The 21661-nt window shown below is 33.2% G+C and overlaps 2 protein-coding genes across 3 annotated transcripts; one reads left to right on the top strand and one right to left on the bottom strand.

Moving 5' to 3' along the window:
• Positions 1-10204: 10204 nt before the first annotated feature.
• On the top strand, positions 10205-14264 carry LOC130988302 (uncharacterized). Of its 2 annotated transcripts, none has more exons than XM_057912113.1 (5): positions 10205-10627; positions 10751-10788; positions 12015-12285; positions 12733-13016; positions 13630-14264. In XM_057912113.1, exons 1-5 carry the CDS (start codon positions 10367-10369, stop codon positions 14069-14071), a joined length of 1296 nt encoding a protein of 431 aa, XP_057768096.1. In that variant the 5' UTR covers positions 10205-10366; the 3' UTR covers positions 14072-14264. The 2 variants fall into 2 exon arrangements, with proteins under 2 accessions (XP_057768096.1, XP_057768097.1); XM_057912114.1 differs by having other exon boundaries at positions 10220-10627; positions 13640-14264.
• Positions 14265-14856: 592 nt separating this feature from the next.
• LOC130990420 (uncharacterized) lies at positions 14857-15391 on the bottom strand. Its single transcript, XM_057914655.1, has 2 exons — positions 15368-15391; positions 14857-15273 (listed from the first exon to the last, which is right to left on the bottom strand). Exons 1-2 carry the CDS (start codon positions 15389-15391, stop codon positions 14857-14859), a joined length of 441 nt encoding a protein of 146 aa, XP_057770638.1.
• Between the last annotated feature and the right edge of the window lie 6270 nt (positions 15392-21661).

Genomic DNA, 21661 nt, shown 5'->3' with positions numbered 1-21661 from the left:
TAGTCGCATTAGTCGGTTAGAGGAGCAGGTTAGTCAGGGGATGCAATTACTCTCGGACAAGACGACCAAGCGGGGACGTGGCCGCCCAAAGGGCACGGGAAAGGGCATGGGAAGTGAGCCCATGCAAGCAGTTACGGAAGGTAGCATAAAAGGTCGCCTCAGGAATGCGGGGGAAATGGGCTACAATCCGAGGAACTTTGTGGTTGATTATAGCAATAATGATAGCATGAATGCAATGAATAACATAGTTCATAGACGTTGGTCAGATGAGATGGACGACTATCCTGATTTATGGGATCGCTAGTGTCTTCAAGTTTCTTTGTTTAACGATCTCTTTTCGAGTTTCGTGCCCTTAGTCTGCGTTTTGTGCTCTCAAGGGATTTTTTTACTTTTTCTTTTATAAAAAACCTCAATTTAATAATAGAATTATTTTATAGATATATATTATATTAAATTAGTGAACATTCATAGACTATAATATCTTATCTATTATAGATTATAATCAATAAATAAATAAATATATATATATATATACGCATATTGTATGGAATATACCATTTATATAACATAATATATTATTAATTGTATATAAGTAAATCTTCTTAAGTTTATTACATGTCACTATAGAAATAACATTCAGTTAAAATATTAAAATTAATGTGTTGTCATGAGTTATGTCATTGTAACATTAATTATTAATTGTTGATCCAAAATTATCAATACATAAATATGATATGCCATTTAAAATTAAAAAACATAATTATTTCTAAAAATAATAAAGTGATTTTTTGCGGGAAAAAATGATTTACTATTTTTGAAAATGGTTGTGCTTATATATATATAGATATATGAAAATACGGAAATATTTCATGTGTATTGCACGGGGTGCAATGATAGTTCATTTGCAGTAAAAGTGATGAATTTGGGGGGGGGGGGGGGCTCATAGGGGATTGGAACCCATGACCATCCAATAAAATGATGAATTCACTGTAGATCTTTAAATGCAAAAAATGGTTCATAGTTTATATCTTAAAGTGACTTTTAATTTATTTTAGCCAATCTTTGATTCATAGTTTATATCTATATAACTAATATATTTTAGAGATACAAAATTAACTATATTTTAATTAAAATAATAGAAAATTTATAACAAAAAAAATACCAATATGATTTGGAGTAGACGAAATGAAGACAAACTAAAAAAAATATCTAAAATTAGTAAGTTAATTTTAGTAGAAAAAATATAACTTATTATTTATGAGAATAGTTTTATTTTACATACAATAAGAATATTAGTAGAAAAAATAACAAATAAAATAAGAAGATTAGCGTTGACATAAAGATAAAGAGATTAGTAGAAAAGTTATTTATTGCTTGAGAAAGAAAACTATTCTTTTAGAATCTATAGATCAAATATAATTGGTATAAATATTTCAAAAAAAAAATTAGAATTTTAATGGAATAATTGAAAATTTGAAATTATGTGAGAAATTATCATATTTCATGTTATAATGTAATTCATTATTCTTACATTTTATATAATGGACAATGAATATATTTGAAGGAATCATTAATTACTATACTATAATATTTGTAGGTGTACTAATTACCATAAACAAAATATATATATATAAATCATCATAAATATACATATGTTATGTACTAATTATAAACTATCTATATTATATTAAATAAATCACAAAAAATAAGTACATTGATATGTACATACATATGTTATGTACTGTATTAGATTATATACATGTGTATACATATAACCGACTATTAATATGTGAATGAATTAGTCAATATTGACATATATATTTAAGATATCAACTAATTATCATATTTAATGCTTTAATTAATTGTTAATTATCAAATTTAAGATAGGACTAAATAATGATTGGTATAGAAATTACACTATAGTTTTGGGCGGAAAAAAAAATTGTGAAGTTGGATGAGCTTTTATATATACTAGTACTAGTATTTCACCCGTGCATATGCACAAGGTAAATTGTTGTAGTCTTTTTTTAATAACGCTAATTAATTATATATTAATTAACATTGTATTGTGTTAAAATAATAAATTAAAATTATTGTGTTATATTGAACAAAAACACATAACCTTTAACTAAGAAAATAATTTATTTTTTTAATTATACTATTACAAATATGGGTGCAATAATAATAATATTAATAATAATAATAATAATAATAATATAATTGACAAGTGTGGAATTAATCTCAACATAAATAATATAAAAATATAAAAATAACACAAGTGTTTAACTTGGTTTGATCGTTAAGATCTACGTCCACGGAGAGAAATCCGAGAGAATTTACTATTTGTAGAGTTATACAATTATAGAGTTGAATAATTATAATGAATCGGCCCCTAATGCTATACATAAGAGTCCTATTTATAAGTTATTAAGTGGACCTAGCCCTAAAGCCCATTAAACAGTGCAATTAGGCCTAAATCGTTGACATGCCTGGATGTGCCAAGGGTGGCAGTAACATAGCTGGAGACGCCAAAGGTGGCGTTGACACAACTGCCACAAATGGAGGTTAACATAGCTGGAAGCACCACGAGTGACATTGACATGGTTGCCACGGGTGTAGGTTGACATATGTGTTACAAGTGGCGTTTCCACGGGTGGATTGCCAACGGTGGTCTGCCAAGGCTATGTTGTCACAGCTGATTCTTTGCTCTTATTTATATTTTTCACCCATTGTATTTGACCCAAGTAGGTGAACGTAATTACATCATTATCATCATCAATAATAATAATAATGATAATAATAATAATAATTTATGTAAAAATGACAATTTTATTATTAAATAAAGCATGGTAATACAAAGGGTTAATGCCGTGAAAAACCATGAACTTTGGTGCGATTTCCAAACTTTCCATGAACTATTTTTTTTTATCAAATTTTCCATGAACTTAAACACCTGAACAATTTTTCCACGATTTTTACCTCCGGTGATTGTCCGGTCTTAGGTTGCGCCTACGTGGCATTACGTGGCATTAGTCGAAACGACGGCGTTTTGATAAAGTATATGAAAAGATGTCGTTTGAACTAGAATTCGCATCAAACGACATCGTTTCTTTTGCTAGGGTTAAATCATATTAACCCTAACCTAATTTCACCGCATTTTCTTACAGTCACCATTTTCGAATCTTGACTGCAACTGTTATGGGAGAATTTGATCTTGGAACGACGAGATATTGCGAGTGAGGCGCCGAGAAGAAGACGAAGTAAGAGATATTGACGACGATATTTCGCGAAATGGGAGACAGGTATTTCTCTTTCCTCCTGTATAGAATTTGTCGCCCATAGTACTTTGCCACCCTTAGCTCAGAGAAAAAATTGAGTCTTTACTTGCCTATTGTTGTGAATCTTTGATTTTGCTTTACTATTTCATTAAATCTTTTTCTTGCCCATCCATAACATTGAATTTCTTTTTTTTTTCAATTTGTGCAGTGACTCATTTGGTTTGTATATTCATCATAGTGGGAAGTTTGTCAACTTAGGCGCAGGTAGATTGTACTCAGGTGGTGAAGTTTTGGGGAAATTCGATTTAGATAAGGATAGGTTTGGTTATTTTGACTTAGAGGAGGAAATCAAGCAGCTTGGGTATACTTCTTGGAGGTGTTTAGCTTTCAAGGTTCCTAGAACTTTAGTGTTTATGGATTTGTGTGATGATAAGCAGGTAATGCAAATGATTAGTTGTGTTACATCTACAATTACATGTGTGAGTATCTATGTGGATGATGGGAAAAAGGGAAAGGTCAAGAAGGCTGTCACTGAAACTGAAACTATTACTAAGACAGTTACGAAGACTATAACAATCACTAAGGGGCCGTTTGATTTGCAGTTTAGGATTGATTAGGATTAAAATTATCTTGAGAAATTAGTGTGGGTTAGTGTGGATTTATATTATTTCATGGGTGTTTGATAACATGGCTACTTAATCCTATATTATGTTTGATATCCATAGGATTATGTTGGATTATATTATCTAATACCAAAACTATCCTCACATCATTTTAAAAATATCATGTGTGTCCATCATTACTTGGGCATTTGCATCGATATGCGTGAGAAAGGGTAGCAGAATTTTTATCCAACTTCTCAGTATTAAATTTATCCGAGGGGGGTGGGCAGATTATTAGTATGGGTTAATCCCACAAAATAGCATGGAGAAGTAGGATTAAGTAGGAGTTGACCATATTAACTGCACATGATATCAAACATCACACTAGTCTGTATTAATTTAATTTATCCTACCTATAAACCCGTATCAAACAGGCCCTAAGAGTAGTAGTAATAAGGGGAAGAGGAAGGTAAATCAATCCAAAGGGAAAGAGAATGTGTTTGATAGGGAAGAGCCTGCTAGTGTAGTTAAAGAGCAGAATGTGCAGATTGAGTCAAGGAAGGGCAAGGATACTGACAGAGTGGTGAAGGAGCAGAATGTGCACATTGAGCCAAGGATTGAGCATGATGTGCTGATGGAGGAGCTTTATGAAACAGATGAAGATGATGATGATTATGTTCCTCAATATAGTGAGGAAGATGACGTAGAGTCAGATGATTCTTTAGGTGATAAAGAGCTAGGGTCAGAAGATGAAGAGTATATGCAAGCAAGAAGCAATGTCAAGGAAAGTATTGGTGTGATTGCTGAAATGAGTTTAGAGAAAGATAATGAAGAAGAAAGATTGTCTGAATATGATGATTCTGACAAAGAGAGGTCTGATAGTAGTGACTCAGATGGTCAAGTTGTCAGAAGCAAACAACCTAAAGCTGTGTATGATCCAAGGGGAGATATTGCAGATTTGAAGCTTGTTCTAGGCATGCGGTTTGAGGATGGTTTCAGTGCAAGAAAGCACTGGTATCATGGAGCATTGTTAAAGGTCATCCAATTCACTTTAGAAGGGTAAGCAAGGATCAGTGTGAGGCTTATTGTGAGGAGCCTTGTCAGTGGAGAATCTATGCTAGTATAAAGAAAAAGGTGAGGTCTTTGGTGGTGAAGATCTTGGGTCATGATCACACATGTACATTTGCAATTGGTAATAAGCAAGCAAGTTATGAGTGGCTTGGGGAAGAGGGGGGTATTTGCACCATTTTTCTTGAGTTGGGGGGTTTAGGCTAGTATAAAGAAAAATGAGAGACCTTTGGCTTGGTGAAGATCTTGGGTCAGGATCACACATGTACATTTGCAATTGGTAATAAGCAAGCAAGTTATAAGTGGCTTGGGGAAGAGGGGGGGTATTTGCACCATTTTTTCTTGAGTTGAGGGGTATTTGCACCATGTTCCTCAAGCATGTACTATAATGCTGACTAACGGTGAGAAAACGGAGGTTAGGGCGAGGGGGGTATTTGCACCATTTTTCTTGAGTTGGGGAATTTAGTTGCACAGACAGTGAGAATGTGGAGGTATACGTTATAAGTGCTACACCTAGGAGGGCTTATCTGCACCTTTTCCCTTAATTATAATGGTAAAAATTTAGTATTTCTATCATTACTATTATTGTGTTCATTTCAATTCATTCATATTCATTTATTCTCTTTAAACACCAATCATAAAAAACCTATATTTCATTTTATTCCATTATCATCGTATATTATTATATTCCAAAATCTATTTTATTTTCATCTAATTACATTATTATGATTCATGAATAGCAGCCATGACTTAAGTTCTTTTCTTTTTCTTTTTTTGACATTTGGGGGAGGGGAGTAGTGGGGTTTGATCCCTAAATTTCACTGTTCACGTACAAGAGTTCGCACCATTTGGTGTCCCCTTGGGACTCATGACTTAAAGTTCTAATTCCTCAATCTAGCTGCCAAATATCTGATAGTTCGAAATACGGCTTGTCTTAATACTTGTTCGAACATTAAAATGCTGCGTGTGTGATTTTACATTAAGTTGGTTTAATTTGACTAAATAAAAAATAATTGAGGTTCTAATAAAATTGCTACGGATCACAATAAATTGATTCGATTGACATCATCAAATATTAGAGTGGTCTCCAAAGAAAAGAAATAGAACGAATAATTTGATTTTAGTTGGGAGTTGGGACCTTTCCATTATTTGGTCAAAATCAACAGAAGAAGAAAAACTTTTAAAATTAAAAATTAGAATCGTGAGAGATTTGGGGAGCGCCGGCCACAACATGTCTACACAGGCTGCCAAAGAATCAAATCAAATTTTGAACTTTCAAAAAAGTTTATTATTTTGTATTTATGTTGTGAGATAAGTATTTTACTATTTGGTTTTAGGGAAGGTGATTGGAAATTTTGGAAGAACGAGAATAGGTTTTTTTTTTTTGAAAGGGATTAGGGGAATAGAATTGGGCTATAAGAATGTGGATGCCTTATTTGCATTTTGAGTAATTCTATTCGCCACCCTCATTTTATTCACTATAGTCCCTCATGTAAAATAATAATAAAAAATTATTATAAATTTATTATTTTACCCTATAAATCATAGCTCCAAATTAAATCTCTACTTTTATATAGTCCCCAACCATATACAAACACAATTCACGGTGGAAACTCTTCTTAATTCTTTTCATAGCCAAATTAAATTTCAATATTTATTATTTGAATCAAGGAAGCCATTGACGCAGGCCTATCACCGTTTGCCTACGGGTGAATCTAGTTGAAAGAAAGTAAATTATCCACAATTATATATAGATAGAATAAAGAATCGATGGATTGTATGTAAGTTAGAAAGCACACCAAGAATTGAAAACCAGAGAATAAATAGCATTGCAATGGATGATTTTGGCGTACCTGGTGGCGTCGGAGGCCCATTGTCCTCACTCTGCCGGCCGTCGCCCAAAGCCATACGATCTCGTATTGTATCGGTCGTCTCACTAGCTCTCCAGCCCTCACTCTTGTGATTGGATCTTTCTACGGATTCTAATGTTCCTAAATGTAGTTAATCACATTTCAGCATGGAGATATATACATATATCTTGATACTCATAGAACTTTGAGTCTTTGATTGTGTGTTTTAGTTTACAATATCTTGATTTTGTGAATTTGTTTATTTATTACACATACCGATAAATCTAAACTAATTGAAACCCAAATATGTTCATGCACAAAGTTGCTTCCCCTGCCAACTCCACACTATGTCTTTGAGCGAAGGCTTCAGCTCTTGATCGCAAAATTTGACATACTCGAGCGCGTCGTCGTCGGAGGACTTCTTGACCTCCACCACGTGGAACGACCACCTCGTATATTTCGGCGTCAATCCCCAGCTGCCCCTTCCGCCCCCCTTCTTCCCTTGCATCTTCATCATCTCGTCCTTCTTCTTGATCTTGAAGCTCTCTGTCGTCGCCAGCTTCGACACCACCATTATCGGCGGTCTCTGCTTGATAGTCGTGCATCAATGGCTTAATTCCTAGACTAAAATAATAAAAATTTGAAATTTAACTTGACTATAAAAATAATAAAAAAGAATTTATACCGTGAATTGTGTTTGCATATGATTGGAGGCTACATAAAAATAGGAATTTAATTTGGGGCTATGATTTATATGGTAAAATAATAAATTTATAATATTTTATTATTATTATTTTATATACTATAATGAGTTAAATAGGGCCGTGAATAGAATTACCCTTTGCATTTTGCCCATTATACTTTTTCTTTTTCTAAAAGGCCTTCTATTTTAGTGTTTGTCTGGGCTATAGTGGGCTAGAACGACGATCAGAGTCGGTTTAGGTCACAGGAGTTGATTGGGCTTTAGGATTTGATTAATTGGGTTGGGGATTACTACATCTATCTTGTAAATAAATACTCCCTCCGTCCCAATAAAAATTGCCACATTTTCTTTTTGGGTGTCCCATTAAAAGTGGCTACTTTCTAAAAATGGCAAAAGATTACTTTAATTAAGTCAACAATTATTCACTAATTTGATCAACAATTGTAGGCCACTTTCTAAAAATGCCAAAATTACTCACTAATTTGGTCAACAATTGTAGGCCACTTTCAAAAAATTACTCACTAATTTTGGTGGGTCACACTCAATTAAAACATAACAATCCCCTTCTTAATCTCCGTGTCCAAAAAAAAGTGGCCACTTTTATTGGGACGGAGGGAGTACATTAAATCGAAATGAATACCACATTTTATAGCTTGAAAGAAATATTAAATACTCTATTTGCTACAAATATTGTAGTCTTATTATTTATTTACCTTCGTCCATAAAAATGATAGTTCTTCGCTTTTTGGAAACTATCTCTTATATTTTAAATTTAATTCAAATTTAATATTTATTTAAAAAATTCAACCATTAATATATCAATTTTTATGAATCTCTTCTTCCATTCAACTTCGATGAATAATTTCTTCAATTTATACACATATTTCAATTATTTATTAAAACTCTTGCCCCCCGACATATACTACTCAATCTGTTACACTAAAAGTGATATGTATTCAATTTTGAGTCGTCCCATTATAAGTGGCACATTTCTATAAAGGAAAAAAAAAATCTTTAAAAAAGTGTAGGCTCTCACTTTCAATCCATTTACACATTCTTCTTAATTCTTCTGTCAAAAATTTTTAAGTCACTTAGGGAGGGAAGGAGCACAATTTTGGAAAAGAGACCAAGGAATAGTTTTAGATTCTGGTCTATTATACTGATAAAACTCATATTTCCATGGTTTTTAGTATTCATATGATGTCATTTTTATAAGAAATTGAGTGTTGGATAGTTATTTTGTGTCCATATTGCTTTATCTTGTGAAATATGATACTTTTTCGAACTTTGATGAATTTTACAGAAATATGTAGTCTGAATTTGGATTGGTGGTCTTAATGAAAGTTGTAGATCATCGTGATACGAGTTCGTAGGCACAAACGGTTCATAAATCGGAGTTCAGACGAGAAAGTTATGGCCGAAACAAGAAAGTCATGCGCAACAGTGAATAGTGCTCGACATGAATTTTCGAATTTTCGAGATTTTGCGGGATTTTTGGATTATATCAGTATTTTCGAGTTCTACAGTGTATTTATCTCCTGTGCCTATATATAGATATTCTTTTGACCTATTTAGGGTTCCCAACTTTATTTTTCAGTTCCAAACTATATTTCATATTTTTATAGCTTTTATTTTTCATTGCTTTCTAGTTTTTAGAACTTGGATCAGATTTCTGCAAGGATTGCAGATTCAAGATTGTTCATCAATTTTATTAAGAGTTTTATTTAATTCAGTTTTTAAAATTGCGTTCTATTTAATTATGTTTATGTTTTATTTTGCTATGTCTGGCTAGTTTTCTTAATCTGAACTTCGGATTTGTACATAGTTGATTAAATATGTGTGTTTGATTTATTGATGTCATTTTGCCCTCCAGTTTGTGATTCATGATTCCTGGAGCTTATTATCTGATCAATAGTTTACATGTCTAGTTGTTCAGTTTGAGTCTTGAATGCGATAATTGTTCAGCCGATTAAAAAATGCATGATATAGTGTTAGCCTTAAGTCTTGAATGCGACAAGTGAAGCTATAGGAAGTTATTCTTTGTGTGTCGTTGGGAGTTAATTTATTCCTTTGAGTCTTAAATGTGATAAGGGATTTATTAATCTACTTTCGTTAGAGAAGCTTATGAATACTACTGTGATCTTTCAACAGTATTGGACTAAATTGGTAATTGAATCAATAAATTAATGCATGTGTTTAATTAACGATAATACATTCCTAGGGTCAGAGTCGTTTATTATTTGATTTGTTCTCTGTTTTTAATTGCGCTTTATGTTATTTAAATTTCAATTCACCAATTATTATTATGTTGCCTGGATACTGTGAAAATTTAATTTCGAAGTATTTAGAGTATTTGGATTATCAGTCTCTGAAGATACAATATTTTACTTACTATTTATGCTATGATTACACCGTATTAATTGCGGTATTTTTATTTCTAAAAAAAGTAGTCATAATATACTACTTTAGTTTGTATAAGGAATGATTATTTAGCAATATTTTTGGCATTTTAGATTCCTATGAAATGATTACCTCTTTTTAATTCTAAAATATATAGGATTTAAGTCTAAGATAATTTTAAATTAGCCGGATTTAGTTTATTAAATTATAGGCACGAGGGATTTTGGAATGTGGTTGATGTTTTTTTTTTTAGAGTAAAGATAAAAAAGAAAGAATATAATCAAAAAAGAAAAAGAATATAAATGGTTGTATGATGAACTTTTGATGATAGCAGTTACGTTACGTGTAAGTGTAAATAGAGATAGGAGCTGAAAACTTCAGGCTCCAAAGATTCATCATCTCTTTCTCTTCTGTGTCTTCTCCCACAACACACACTCAACCTCTCTATCCCCGACCAATTGAGAGATGCTCCATAGCTCTGTGGCGATAACATCCCCAAAATTAACATGCTCTTTCCCATCTACTTCCACCTCCGACTCCCTCCGCCCCTGCAGACGCCTCAGGCTCTCCGCCAAGATCGATGATGGCTCCGCCGATCAGTTTCTGCAGAACAATTCCATCGCCGATTTCATGAGGTTCAAGAAGGATGACCACGCCCAATTGCAGACAGCTGTTCTTAGCTACCGCAAGAAGTTTCCCTGGTCCCTTCTTCAACCTTTTGTCCGAGTAATGTTTCTATTGTTTTTCTAATTTTGTTTGTTGCAGATAACTTTTTTGTTATTTTTCTTTCTTCCCCTTATTCTTTGCGGTTTGTTAATGGGGTTTTCGGTGATTTTGTTGCCTGTGTAGGTGGATTTGGTCTCGACGATTCATATTGCTGATAAGGAGTAAGTTTTCTGAATTTTTGTTAACATTTTGTTTTTTTTCATCACGTATTGTTTGTTGATTTGGAGATGAAGCAATTTTTGTTTCTGTGGTGTGTTGTGTGAATGAGTTTATTTTGATTATCAATGGATTGAGTAAAAAAGAGGTTATTTTGAGAGGCTCACAATTCATAAGTGGTCGATTGATTCGAATTACTTAAATGCCTAAATGTTTATACTTTTCCCTATTTGAGATTATTTGTGAAAAAATCTATAAAATTAAAATGGTACTTATCAACCATGTTGTCTGTTTCCTAAATTCATTGTTTAAGAGGAGAATCTTCATATTCATAAAAGACTCCAGTCACTCCATGATACAGATTTCCAAAGCAGCCAAACAGTTGCAAGTTTTAGAAATGAAATTTTAAGTCGGCCTTTCAACTCAATTGTCAAATCTGAGCAACTCTAAATGCATTCATTATATAATTAATTCAAATACAAGCTTCACCTTATCGGTCCTTCTCGTCCACTCTATTGCACTATTTTTCCCCTTCTGACTATTGAAGGATATGTATTGGCAATGCCATTATACTAGTTAATATCCCAATGTTAGGTCAAGATACTTTATTCCCTGCTTTGCTTTAAATTCTGTTCTTACTACTGCAAAGTTTTGGGACATGTTAAAACTGAATTTTTCTTACTGAAATTAGAAGGGAACATTTTTATTTCTTCACTTATAACTGCAGCAAAATGACACCATAAGAATGTGGCGAGTGAGTGTTATTCATCATTTCTGCGAACTGGTTATATTCGAAATTCTCATTAACCTGGGCATATGGATAGGCCTTATCTTAACCGTTGGTTTCTCTCAATGAGAAGTGGAACATGGTACATCTGCAAATATGTATATATAATGCATTTTCTGTTTTAACTTCGTATTAGACAACACTGGTGTGTTGAAGTAGTCAAGTAGATGGAACGGAATCAAGATTTCTCTTGTTTGTACGCTGTAGGAACCAACTAAAACTGGGTTGTTTTTTTATGCATTATCTTTGTGCAATACATAAACAGTGTTTATGTAATGAAGTAAACAATTTCTCTGGTTCTTTGAATTTATCTGAAATTGGAATTTAGAAAGAATGTAGTAATGGGATCAGTGAGAGATCTGATATGCACAGTTATATTGTGATTCTCGTTCCTACATTCTCATTTTTGTCCCTGTGAGAACTCTAAAGTGCATGTTTCTGTAGGTACTTTGCAACCCTACAAAAAGAACTTGAGGCATATGATTGTGTTCTTTATGAGATGGTTGCTAGCAGAGAAAGTTTAGAAAACAGAAGAAGCCTTGAGGATAGGAAGAAACTTAACAGCTCAAACTTAAGGGGATTTAATATAATTGGATGCATTCAGCGGCAAATGGCTAAGTTACTTGCGCTTGATTTTCAATTAGATTGTCTCGACTACCAGGCAGAGAATTGGTATCATGCTGATCTTGACTTAGAAACTTTTAAATTACTCCAGGTATAATTGCATCCTCATATCCTTAAAGTAAATTGTGTTGCTCAACACCTTTGTCATTCAATATAAAATAACTACATCTTGATGAAAAAAGCTACTACTAGAAATACCTACTTGTTAGTTGTTGCCATTACATTTTCGAATTGTAATTACTGGAGTCCTAATGGGCTAGGTTTCTTTCCACGGTAAAAGAACTCAGAAAGCTATACTGATTCTGCTATGAATTTTGTCAATTTTGGCTTTTTTTTATGAGAACAAAACTATATCCATTTGTTTCTCCCAAAACTATACATATACCATGGTTTATGTACAATTTCCTACAATAGCATCACATTTTGCAATACATTTTTTCAGCATTCCTGCCGAAACAAACATATTCTTTCTTATCTTTCCTATTCACCATAAAAGATTTCATGTAGTGATGTGTAATCTTTTACCTGACTGATTCAGCTTGAAAAAGGTGAAAGCTTCTTCACATTTGCCAGAGATATGACACTTAGATCCACTAAAGCTATAGTGCAGCCTGGTCCATCCCGAGAAGATCTTGGCCCTTGGAAATCCAAACTTCTATGGGCCGCTCGTGTTGTTCCAATGCCTCTTGTTGGTTTGCTCATCATAGGAGGTGTTTGTACAGATATTGGAAACCAAGCAGAATATCCAGAATTTGAAGCCTTGTCCAGGCTCGATTTTGGTGCAGCAATGAAAGTTTTCCTAGCAAAGAGGCTGACATCTGAGTAAGTTTCAAAATGCTTAGTAAATGGACAAAAGTTCTGTTTATTTTTTTGTTGATATCTTGATTTTCCCAGTTCTTAAGGAAAGTCTTTTCATCACTTCTCTAAGTGTACATATCGAGCTCTGAAAGCTTGCCGCTAAAACATGGTTGAGTTTTTATTTATAGGCAGGCAAAAACACGTGACCTGATAGAGGTTGCACATGATTTCAAAGTAATTCAACACATAGCTAAATGAAATATTCATAGTAGTCTATTGGAGCGTTCACTTTGGGTGATAGATTGGATGTACGAATATATATGATCCAACAAAAGCTTGATATTGCTCAATCCATCAAAGTATGTGCTAGATTAACTTACATTGTTTTCATCTATCCAAACAACCCAAAGTAAACATCGCCTAGAAGGAATTCTTGTTTGCATATCAACCGTGGTGTCTCACAAACAAATACTACTATTTTCCAGGTAAATCATAAGGTACATCTCGATGTACAGTTCATCTGCCCTAATCATAAGTAATAAACCATAGTTGGGGATTTGATGAACCCTTTTGCCTAAAAATTAGGATGAGGATGTCCTTGGTGAAACCCTCTTTAAACAATTCCCACTGTTTATAGTTTTGCACAGGTAACAGCTGATGTGGAAGAGACATCTGTCATCATCGGCGAGAGGAACAGAGCTGCTACAGAGGCTCTACGAAGAGCCATTGATGGAGGCAACAAGAATATCGCGATTCTGTACGGCGGCGGGCACATGCCGGACTTGGGACGACGGCTGCGGGAGGAGTTCGAGCTCGTCCCCTCTCAGGTACAATGGATAACTGCATGGTCCATCAAACATAGGAATCTCGCAAGTAGCTCTCTCCCCTTCCTCAAGAAATTAGCTGAAATCTTGCAATGGCCCTTAAACCGATACCAAACTCTTGCGTTGCTCATATTTTCTTCACTCCTTGCATTGGATCTCTGGTTTTGGGAACTGTTTTTTGGCACTACTGTGAATTGGGTGTCGAATGTGGCTTCGGATTTGATTCATTATGTTGATAACAATCAACTCATGTGATTCGGACCAAGTGTCTCTTGTAAATGTATTATTATCCGATTTTTTAACAAGCTTGTTGGCTTATGATAGGAAAGCTTTGCTACTTCTTTTACAGCAATTGAGATTATTTATTGTAAATGTTGTGTGCGTCTGCACTGATTGTAGTGTTATTTGCGTGCATTGGTCAAAATGTATTGGAATTAATATTGTGTTATTTTAATTTGTATTGAAAGTAGTAAAAATGTGAAAGCGTGAGAGAAAGAAAACAAGACATTATAAATGGTGTGATATAGTTCAAAAGTAGAATAGAAATAGTTTATGTGAATGTCCCATATTTCATGATACACGAGTATTAAATTATTGTTACTAAAAATGGGACACGTACAATGAATTAATTAATACGGTCCATTTGTAATTCACAAGAAAAATTAAGAGTGAAAATTTAAAGGGTTAAGGTGTAAATTCACCCTTGAAGTGGAGGTCCCTAGAGCGTAAGCCTCCTCACTCTCGATCTTGGCTCAAATACACCCCCATAGTCCATAAAAATGGTGCATTTAGTCCTAGCGAAAAAACGGTCGTCGCTCGTCATTAACTTAATTTTTTTTTAAAATTCTGAAATGGGGAATGGGCCCACGTGTTCCAATCCTTCGACGCTGTGGAGGTCGTCGACGAGGACGACAACGTCGTGCAGTCGGCGTCGGATAGATCGCACGAGTCTCCGTCGGGGGACTGTTGGCTCTGCCTCGGATCGTTGCGGCTCCAGCTCAGGTGCTGCTGCCTGCGCGATTCCCTCGCCTTCCTCTCTATCAATTCTCGGAAGCTGATGGAGAGTAGTAGACCACGGTGGTGATGTTGAGGACGCCGAGGAATCTGCCGGAAGGGCGGCCGATCAGCACAGCGGTGAAGACCGAGGTTTCGATCGGGCTCTCAGGCGCAGGCGCGCGCAGCGGGAGGCACGTGCCGATGAAGAAGCGCGCGCTGTTGATGAGGAAATCCTTGATATAGCCGACGACGAAGATCTCGACGTAGACGGCGGAGGTGTCGCCCGAGACGAATTCGTCGAAGACCAGGAAGAGGAACTTGTCGTTCCAGGTAGGGTTTTCGCCGTTCAGCGAGTCGACTTGGGTGCGGAGCTTGGCGGCCGGGTTGACACAGGTGAGGGCGTAGGTTTGCAACGGTGGGGAATTGCTCTGTGGGCTGATGGTGGCGAGGAAGATCCCATCCTGTCCGTCCAATCAGAATCTTGACACGCTCCTCCACTTCCAAAATATATATATAAAAAAAAAAGTTAACTGCGAGAAACGATCGTTTTCTCACTGGGTTTAAATGCACAATTTTCATGGACTCTTGGGGTGTATTTGGGCCAAGGTCGAGAATGAGGGTATACGCTCTAGGGGCCACCACTTCAGGGATGGATCTGCACCTTAACCTAAATTTAAAATGCCGTATTCCTTAAATTATACTCCCTTCGTCCTATAAAAATATGCATAGCATGAGACGATGCGGGTTTTAAGAAATCCTGTAAAGTGTAGTGTGAGTGGAGAAAGGGTCCCACATCGATTGTGATGTTTAGTGGGAGAATTATTGCTAAAAATGGGTTATGCATGTTTTTATGGGACAGACGAAAAAGGAAAATATGCATGTTTTTATGGGACGAAAGGAGTAGTATTTGAAAAATGCCCTCTTTTATAAACACAAGCTTCTTATGCCCTATTCTTTAAATATCCTTGATGTTGATGGGTGGTATTTTTGTTAAAGTTTTATATATTTGTCTGATTTGACCGCTACCAGTCATAAATGTGTAAGAAAAATCTGAAAAAGACAACAAATATAACGACTATCAGTCAAGAGTACATCTAATCGGTGGGTGACTAGTCATCTGACCGTCCGGGCGATCAGATCATTTCACCGGGCAGTCAAATGATCTAGCCACCCACCGGTTAGATGTACTCTTGAATGATAACTGTCAAATCGTTATCTTTTTCAGAGTTTTCTTACATATTTATGATTGATAACTGTCAAACCAGTCAATGTGTAAGACTTTCACAAAAAAATCAAGCAAATTTATCAACATCAAATAGTAAAAATAGGTTCTTCACTTAAATTTGAGTATAAAATACTTACGTTTATAAGGTATGACATTTTTAATAATACAATAAATCTATTGTGGCCACCTACAATTTGATCCAATAGATTTTTATTTTATTTTATTTATTTATTTTTAAAAATAATACTAGGATTTAGTTATTTTATTATATTCTCTACATTGCACTTATTTTTAATTTTTTTTTTTGCATTTTTTATTTTATTTTTTAATAAAAATTAAAAATACTAATAAAATAAAAAAGTTACAAAAAAATAACTACAATATAGAAAATACAATAAAATAACTAAATTTTATTTTTATTTTAAAAAATAAATTAAATAAATTATTTTTTTCTATTTAAATAATTTGCAGATGACCACAGTATAACTGTTTACCACCACCCTTTTTAATATACAACTTATGAATATTTGCCCATTAACACACAAATTAATACGATCCATTTGAACGTTTTCTAAAACTATGAACACGGTGACAATAATAATCCATATATTAAATCGAAAGTGAATAATTGTGATAAGTGTGGCATCTATCAATTATATAATGGAATACATATTGGAGAGCCCACAGCCACTCTCTTTCCTATATGGCGCTCTCAATAGTCTTTATTTTCCTCTCTTTGAATTCTAATGTATCTCTTTGAAATCTCTTCGTTTCATTGTGTAACCGACCTACGAGCGTGTATCTCTTTCAAATCTGTTCTCCATCTGTAACCGACAATCAATATACACAACAACAATCAATATACGCGCAATCAGTTTCATCAATCACCGTTTATTCAGCTCATCTCTTTCAATATCGATGACACAATTTTGGGAGGCGTTCATCCATGGTTGTATCATTCATCAACTATAAATCATGATTTCAAAGATTTACTTTTTACCTCCCCACACTTGTTTCCAATCCAGAGCATATACGCACAATCAAACGCAGGTCACCTTTGGTTCATCAATATTCGATTTTTGAGTATGTTCTCTAAAATTTACTCGATTTTCATTTATTACTATGATAAATTTTTGGAGAAATAACTTAGAACTGGACATATGGTTGAAACTGTTCTTGCTACTAAATTGTTGGTTGTATAGTTTGAGACTGCTGGTGAGGGACTCTCATTGTGCTGAGTTTATTATTCGAATATGCTAGCTATTGCATACCAACTATTCGACAAAATGCCTAAATGCTTTCAATTTGTAATATATCTACCTATTAATGTACAGTACAACTAAAGTCTGCCACCACAGTTGTGAATCTTTGTTTTTTGTCTGTGATATATTTATCGGAACATCAAAGTAAAAACAATAGGAATCTCACTGTTACTTATTTATAGTCACATGGATATTGATTAGATATATTTGATAGCTTGGAATCCTGTATATACTAAATGATCCAGAAAATTATCAAGTTAAAAGATAAAGCAGGTATCTAACATGAATAATGCTTATATTTCCATGTTTGAACAACAATAATCATAGTTGATGAATGAGTAATACTTTCAAATTAATCCACTTTCATCACTATTAAGCCTAATAACTATCATTCATACGAACAGTGAGCCTAGGTGCCTTGCATCACCATAGTGTCGTTTAAACTGATGTTACCATAAGAAACTTCAGCCACAACTCTTTTGAAATAATTGAAAGAATTTGCGTTTGAGATGTATAAGATAAAGTTTTTCGTAATACACTCACATTCTAAGTAATTTTCAACTGCATAGAAGTGCCACTAGAAAACCTCGTATAAAAAAATTCAATCAGATATGAATTAGTTATAGAACTACAAAATGATTTTTCATATATTTTTATGTAATTAAGTTCTGTAATGAGTTAGTTATCGATATAACTTGCTTAAGTATATATGTTACTATGAAAATAACTGATAAAGATTTAAAAAGTTAATTGTATCATAAAACTTTTTGAAGGTTTTTTTTATGTAATGCACTGTATTTAATTGAGATTGGAAAAAAAGTATGTCAACTCTTGCAATTAGACTTAGCTAATGATAATTAATTTCTGGCTGAAGTTGAATGTTATATATGAATCTTATTTTGCATGCTGACCTAATTGTGGTGAATCCTTCTTCTTTGTCAATGATGCATGTTCAGATTGGTTTGACTGATTCCAGTGAAAGATTCTATAGATTCCCTAAAAGTTGAGCTCATAAATCTCAATCTACAATAATTCGAACAGGAAAAGTATGAATTAAAGGTTTAGATATACAAGGTTGAGTATTATTACTGATTTTCAGACTACTTTGCAGCATTTCCAGCCTTGTGCATTGCATGAGAAGTGAAAACATTAGCTCTGTTGTGTGTAACGGTCGGTGGATAATGATGAACAAGAATATTCTAACTCTCAAACTGATCGTGGCTGTGGCCACGAATTAACATGCTTAAAGAGGTAAATGAAAAAAAAAAAAAAACATGCTTAAAGAGGTGTAAAATGAATGGTGATAGAGACATGAACAAGTTGTAGAAATGGCTAAGAAGGTCTATGCTGATGTCTTGAAGAGAGTTGGCATTCAAATTCCTACCTGGATGGACTTTCTCTGACATTGTTTCCTTTCCATTAACTTCCATCCAAATCAAAGCAATGCAATGCTTCAGGAATTATCAAATTTCAATTATTTAATCCACTTTTCAATGATCATTTTGTTTGAAATTCCTCAATAAAAACTTCTTTCTTTGGCTGTAAAGGAACTCTTTTGATTGGACTGTTTTATTTGGAACATACAAAATTCAGTGAACATTTTGGAAAAATTATTATGTGCCATTTATATTCAAAGCATCATCTCTAAAACTTGAAAGACTAAAATTGAGTCATATCATCTCGTGAAGCTTGGGTGAGCATACTTAAATGTGAAATTATATTCATTCATCTCCAATTAATAGTTATCTTTCAGTTACTATATAATATTCTAGAACTACTATGTGGTATATATTTTGCCAGGAATATTTGTAAACAAGAAGCTGGAAAATCGATGCAGTAAGCGTATCTCAAGTCACACAACTTACTAAAAGAAGTAGTCATATAAGTTACATTTATTTCATAGTGTTTTCTTGAAAGCCTATAGTTACTAATTACCCTATCTATAAGTTGTGAGTTAAGCATTAACTGAGACCGTAAAATATGGGTTTTAAGAAAACAATTTACAGAGATTTTTATGTAAATGATGTTATTTGAGACACGAATTTGATATTTTTAAAATGGGCTCCGGTGGATGAAAAAATAAATATTAAACTAAGTTGATTTGACATAAAATAACAATTTAGGTATTATATTTTATTGGATTGATAGTGTTTTATATCCTGAACTTTCAGTATTTTCCACAAAATGTCCCGAACTTTAATTTTTTCCTAAAAAATCTCGAACTTTTAATTTTTTTTCCATAAAGTGCCCCGCTATACGAAATTCGGTGACAAAAAAATGAATCTATATAAAGAAGTACTCCTACTTATATGTATTTCAAATACATATAGTTTTTTCATGCTTTTTTATAATTGCGATAGTTTTCACATTCAATTTATATTAACTTCATAAATTCAAAATCTGAGAAAATGTAATTAAATTTTAATATTTGTGAACCTAAATAAAATCATAGATGTTTTCGAAATAATTAGGTTCTTCAATTAAATCTAATCATATACTTAGATGAATTTGAAATAAATATGGTATTCAATTTATTTAGTCATATAAAATAGTAAATAAAATGATACTAACATGTATATGAAATAAATACATACAATTAAATTTGGTCATATAAAATAATTTGAAATAAATCCTCATTCTCACATTAATCTTATAATCTAAATAAAATGAACAATCCCTATTCATACATTAACTCATCATCATTCCCACATTGATATCCTATTTGCAAAAATCTAAATAAAATTATAGATGTTCACAAATAAAACATATATAACGCTTTTACTCTCCAAATCCGATGTGGCATATAGTATTGAATTTTTTTAATCTTAATTCTCTAAACTTTTTCATGTTTATTCATTCTTAATTATCTAAATCATTTCATCGCACATTAATTTTATGGGATTTCACTAAATAAAACCTGATGCACTTATAATCTCTCCAAACCAAAAATTATTAATTGGTTTGTCAATTTAATTTAATCAAATTTATTTAGTTAAATAAAAAATATTTAATTTAATTTTTAAAAATAAATAGCTTTGATTAAATAAATTATTTCTTCAATTAAATTTGGCCATAAAATAAGATATTTTGTACATTTAAAAAAAAAATTAGATTCAACATTGATTTTTTATGAAAATTTACCAATGCAAATACTAAATAAATTAATTTAATTTGAATTTCACTTTAATTTTCTCAAGTTTCAGACGGGAGGATTCTCAAGACTTAGTTATGATCTTTCAAACATTAAAAGAGATGGTGCACACAAGTCAATTCTATTTTTTCAAACCAAACGAGATGATGCTTGAAACTTAGTTATGATATTTCAAACTTAAATGAGATTTTGCACAAAAATCTACCTGTCATAATTTTTCAAGCTTCATACGAGATGATGTTTAGAGATGAAGTATTTTCTGTTGAATATCTCAACACAATCAAGTGTTCAGGATTGACAAACCACGAAATAAAATTGAAGAAGGGGTGCATCATCATGCTACTTAGAAGTTAGAAATATCGATCCGTCCAATGATTTATGCAATGGAACGAGGATGATAGTTACTAAAATAGGAGAACATGTGATCGAAGCAAAACTGATTTTAGGAAATAATGTGGGTAAGAAGTTTTCAATTGCTAGAATGGTCATGAGTCCGTCTGATTTCACTAAATTTTCCATCCGGTTCCAGAGACGGCAGTTCCCCTTAAGTGAGTGTTTTGCTATGACTATAAACAGAAGCTAAGGACAATCTCTTTCAAACGTAAGACATTACCTACCAAAATCTGTGTTCAATCATGGCCAGCTGCATGTCGCAATCTCACAAGTCATACTAGCAAAAAAGGTCTCAAAATTTTAATATGTGACGAGAATGGTCAGACAAGCAACACAACAACTAATATGGTATACAATGAAATTTTTGATAGATTGAAAGGTAATTACGATATAACTTTGGTCATTTTATTCATATATTTATAGACCAGTAGCATTCATTAAACATTTATAATGCTATTTACTTAACATACGTACTTTTAAAAGTTTATTGTAGATTTCTTAAGGAAAGACTCTTAATTTTAACAATACGATTTATGTAGTTGGTCATTTTGAGTGTCTTTGCATTTTGATTTTGGCCTGGTAATTATGGACTAATTGTTAATAAGTTACGTAATTTTTTTATGAAGACAAATTAATTTTTTAGATTTGATGTATAACTAACATTGCTATTCGAGATAGATGGGAATGAGTGTTGGATTTCTATGTGTGGCTATTGCTTATGTATATCGTATTTTTTTACTTGCATAGACTATGTGAAGATCTACAGTTCAGGATTTAGAAACTTCCTCTTGAAGCCAAAGTTTATGAGGGTTATTGTA

This window comes from Salvia miltiorrhiza, chromosome 6 (genome assembly GCF_028751815.1).
Source record: "Salvia miltiorrhiza cultivar Shanhuang (shh) chromosome 6, IMPLAD_Smil_shh, whole genome shotgun sequence".
NCBI lineage: Eukaryota > Viridiplantae > Streptophyta > Magnoliopsida > Lamiales > Lamiaceae > Salvia > Salvia miltiorrhiza.
Note: the sequence above shows the minus strand (reverse complement) of the source record. Positions and strands in the feature narration are given on the sequence as shown.

Excerpts from the sequence above, each read along its gene's own strand:
- LOC130990420 (XM_057914655.1), bottom strand. The coding sequence starts at position 15,391 with ATGAAAATTGTGCATTTAAACCCA. Across the intron at positions 15,274-15,367 it reads AAATTGTGCATTTAAACCCA|GATGGGATCTTCCTCGCCAC; the intron begins GTGAGAAAACGA and ends TTGGACGGACAG.
- LOC130988302 (XM_057912113.1), top strand. The coding sequence starts at position 10,367 with ATGCTCCATAGCTCTGTGGCGATAACATCCCCAAAATTAACATGCTCT. Across the intron at positions 10,628-10,750 it reads TTCTTCAACCTTTTGTCCGA|GTGGATTTGGTCTCGACGAT; the intron begins GTAATGTTTCTA and ends TTGCCTGTGTAG. Across the intron at positions 12,286-12,732 it reads AAACTTTTAAATTACTCCAG|CTTGAAAAAGGTGAAAGCTT; the intron begins GTATAATTGCAT and ends TGACTGATTCAG.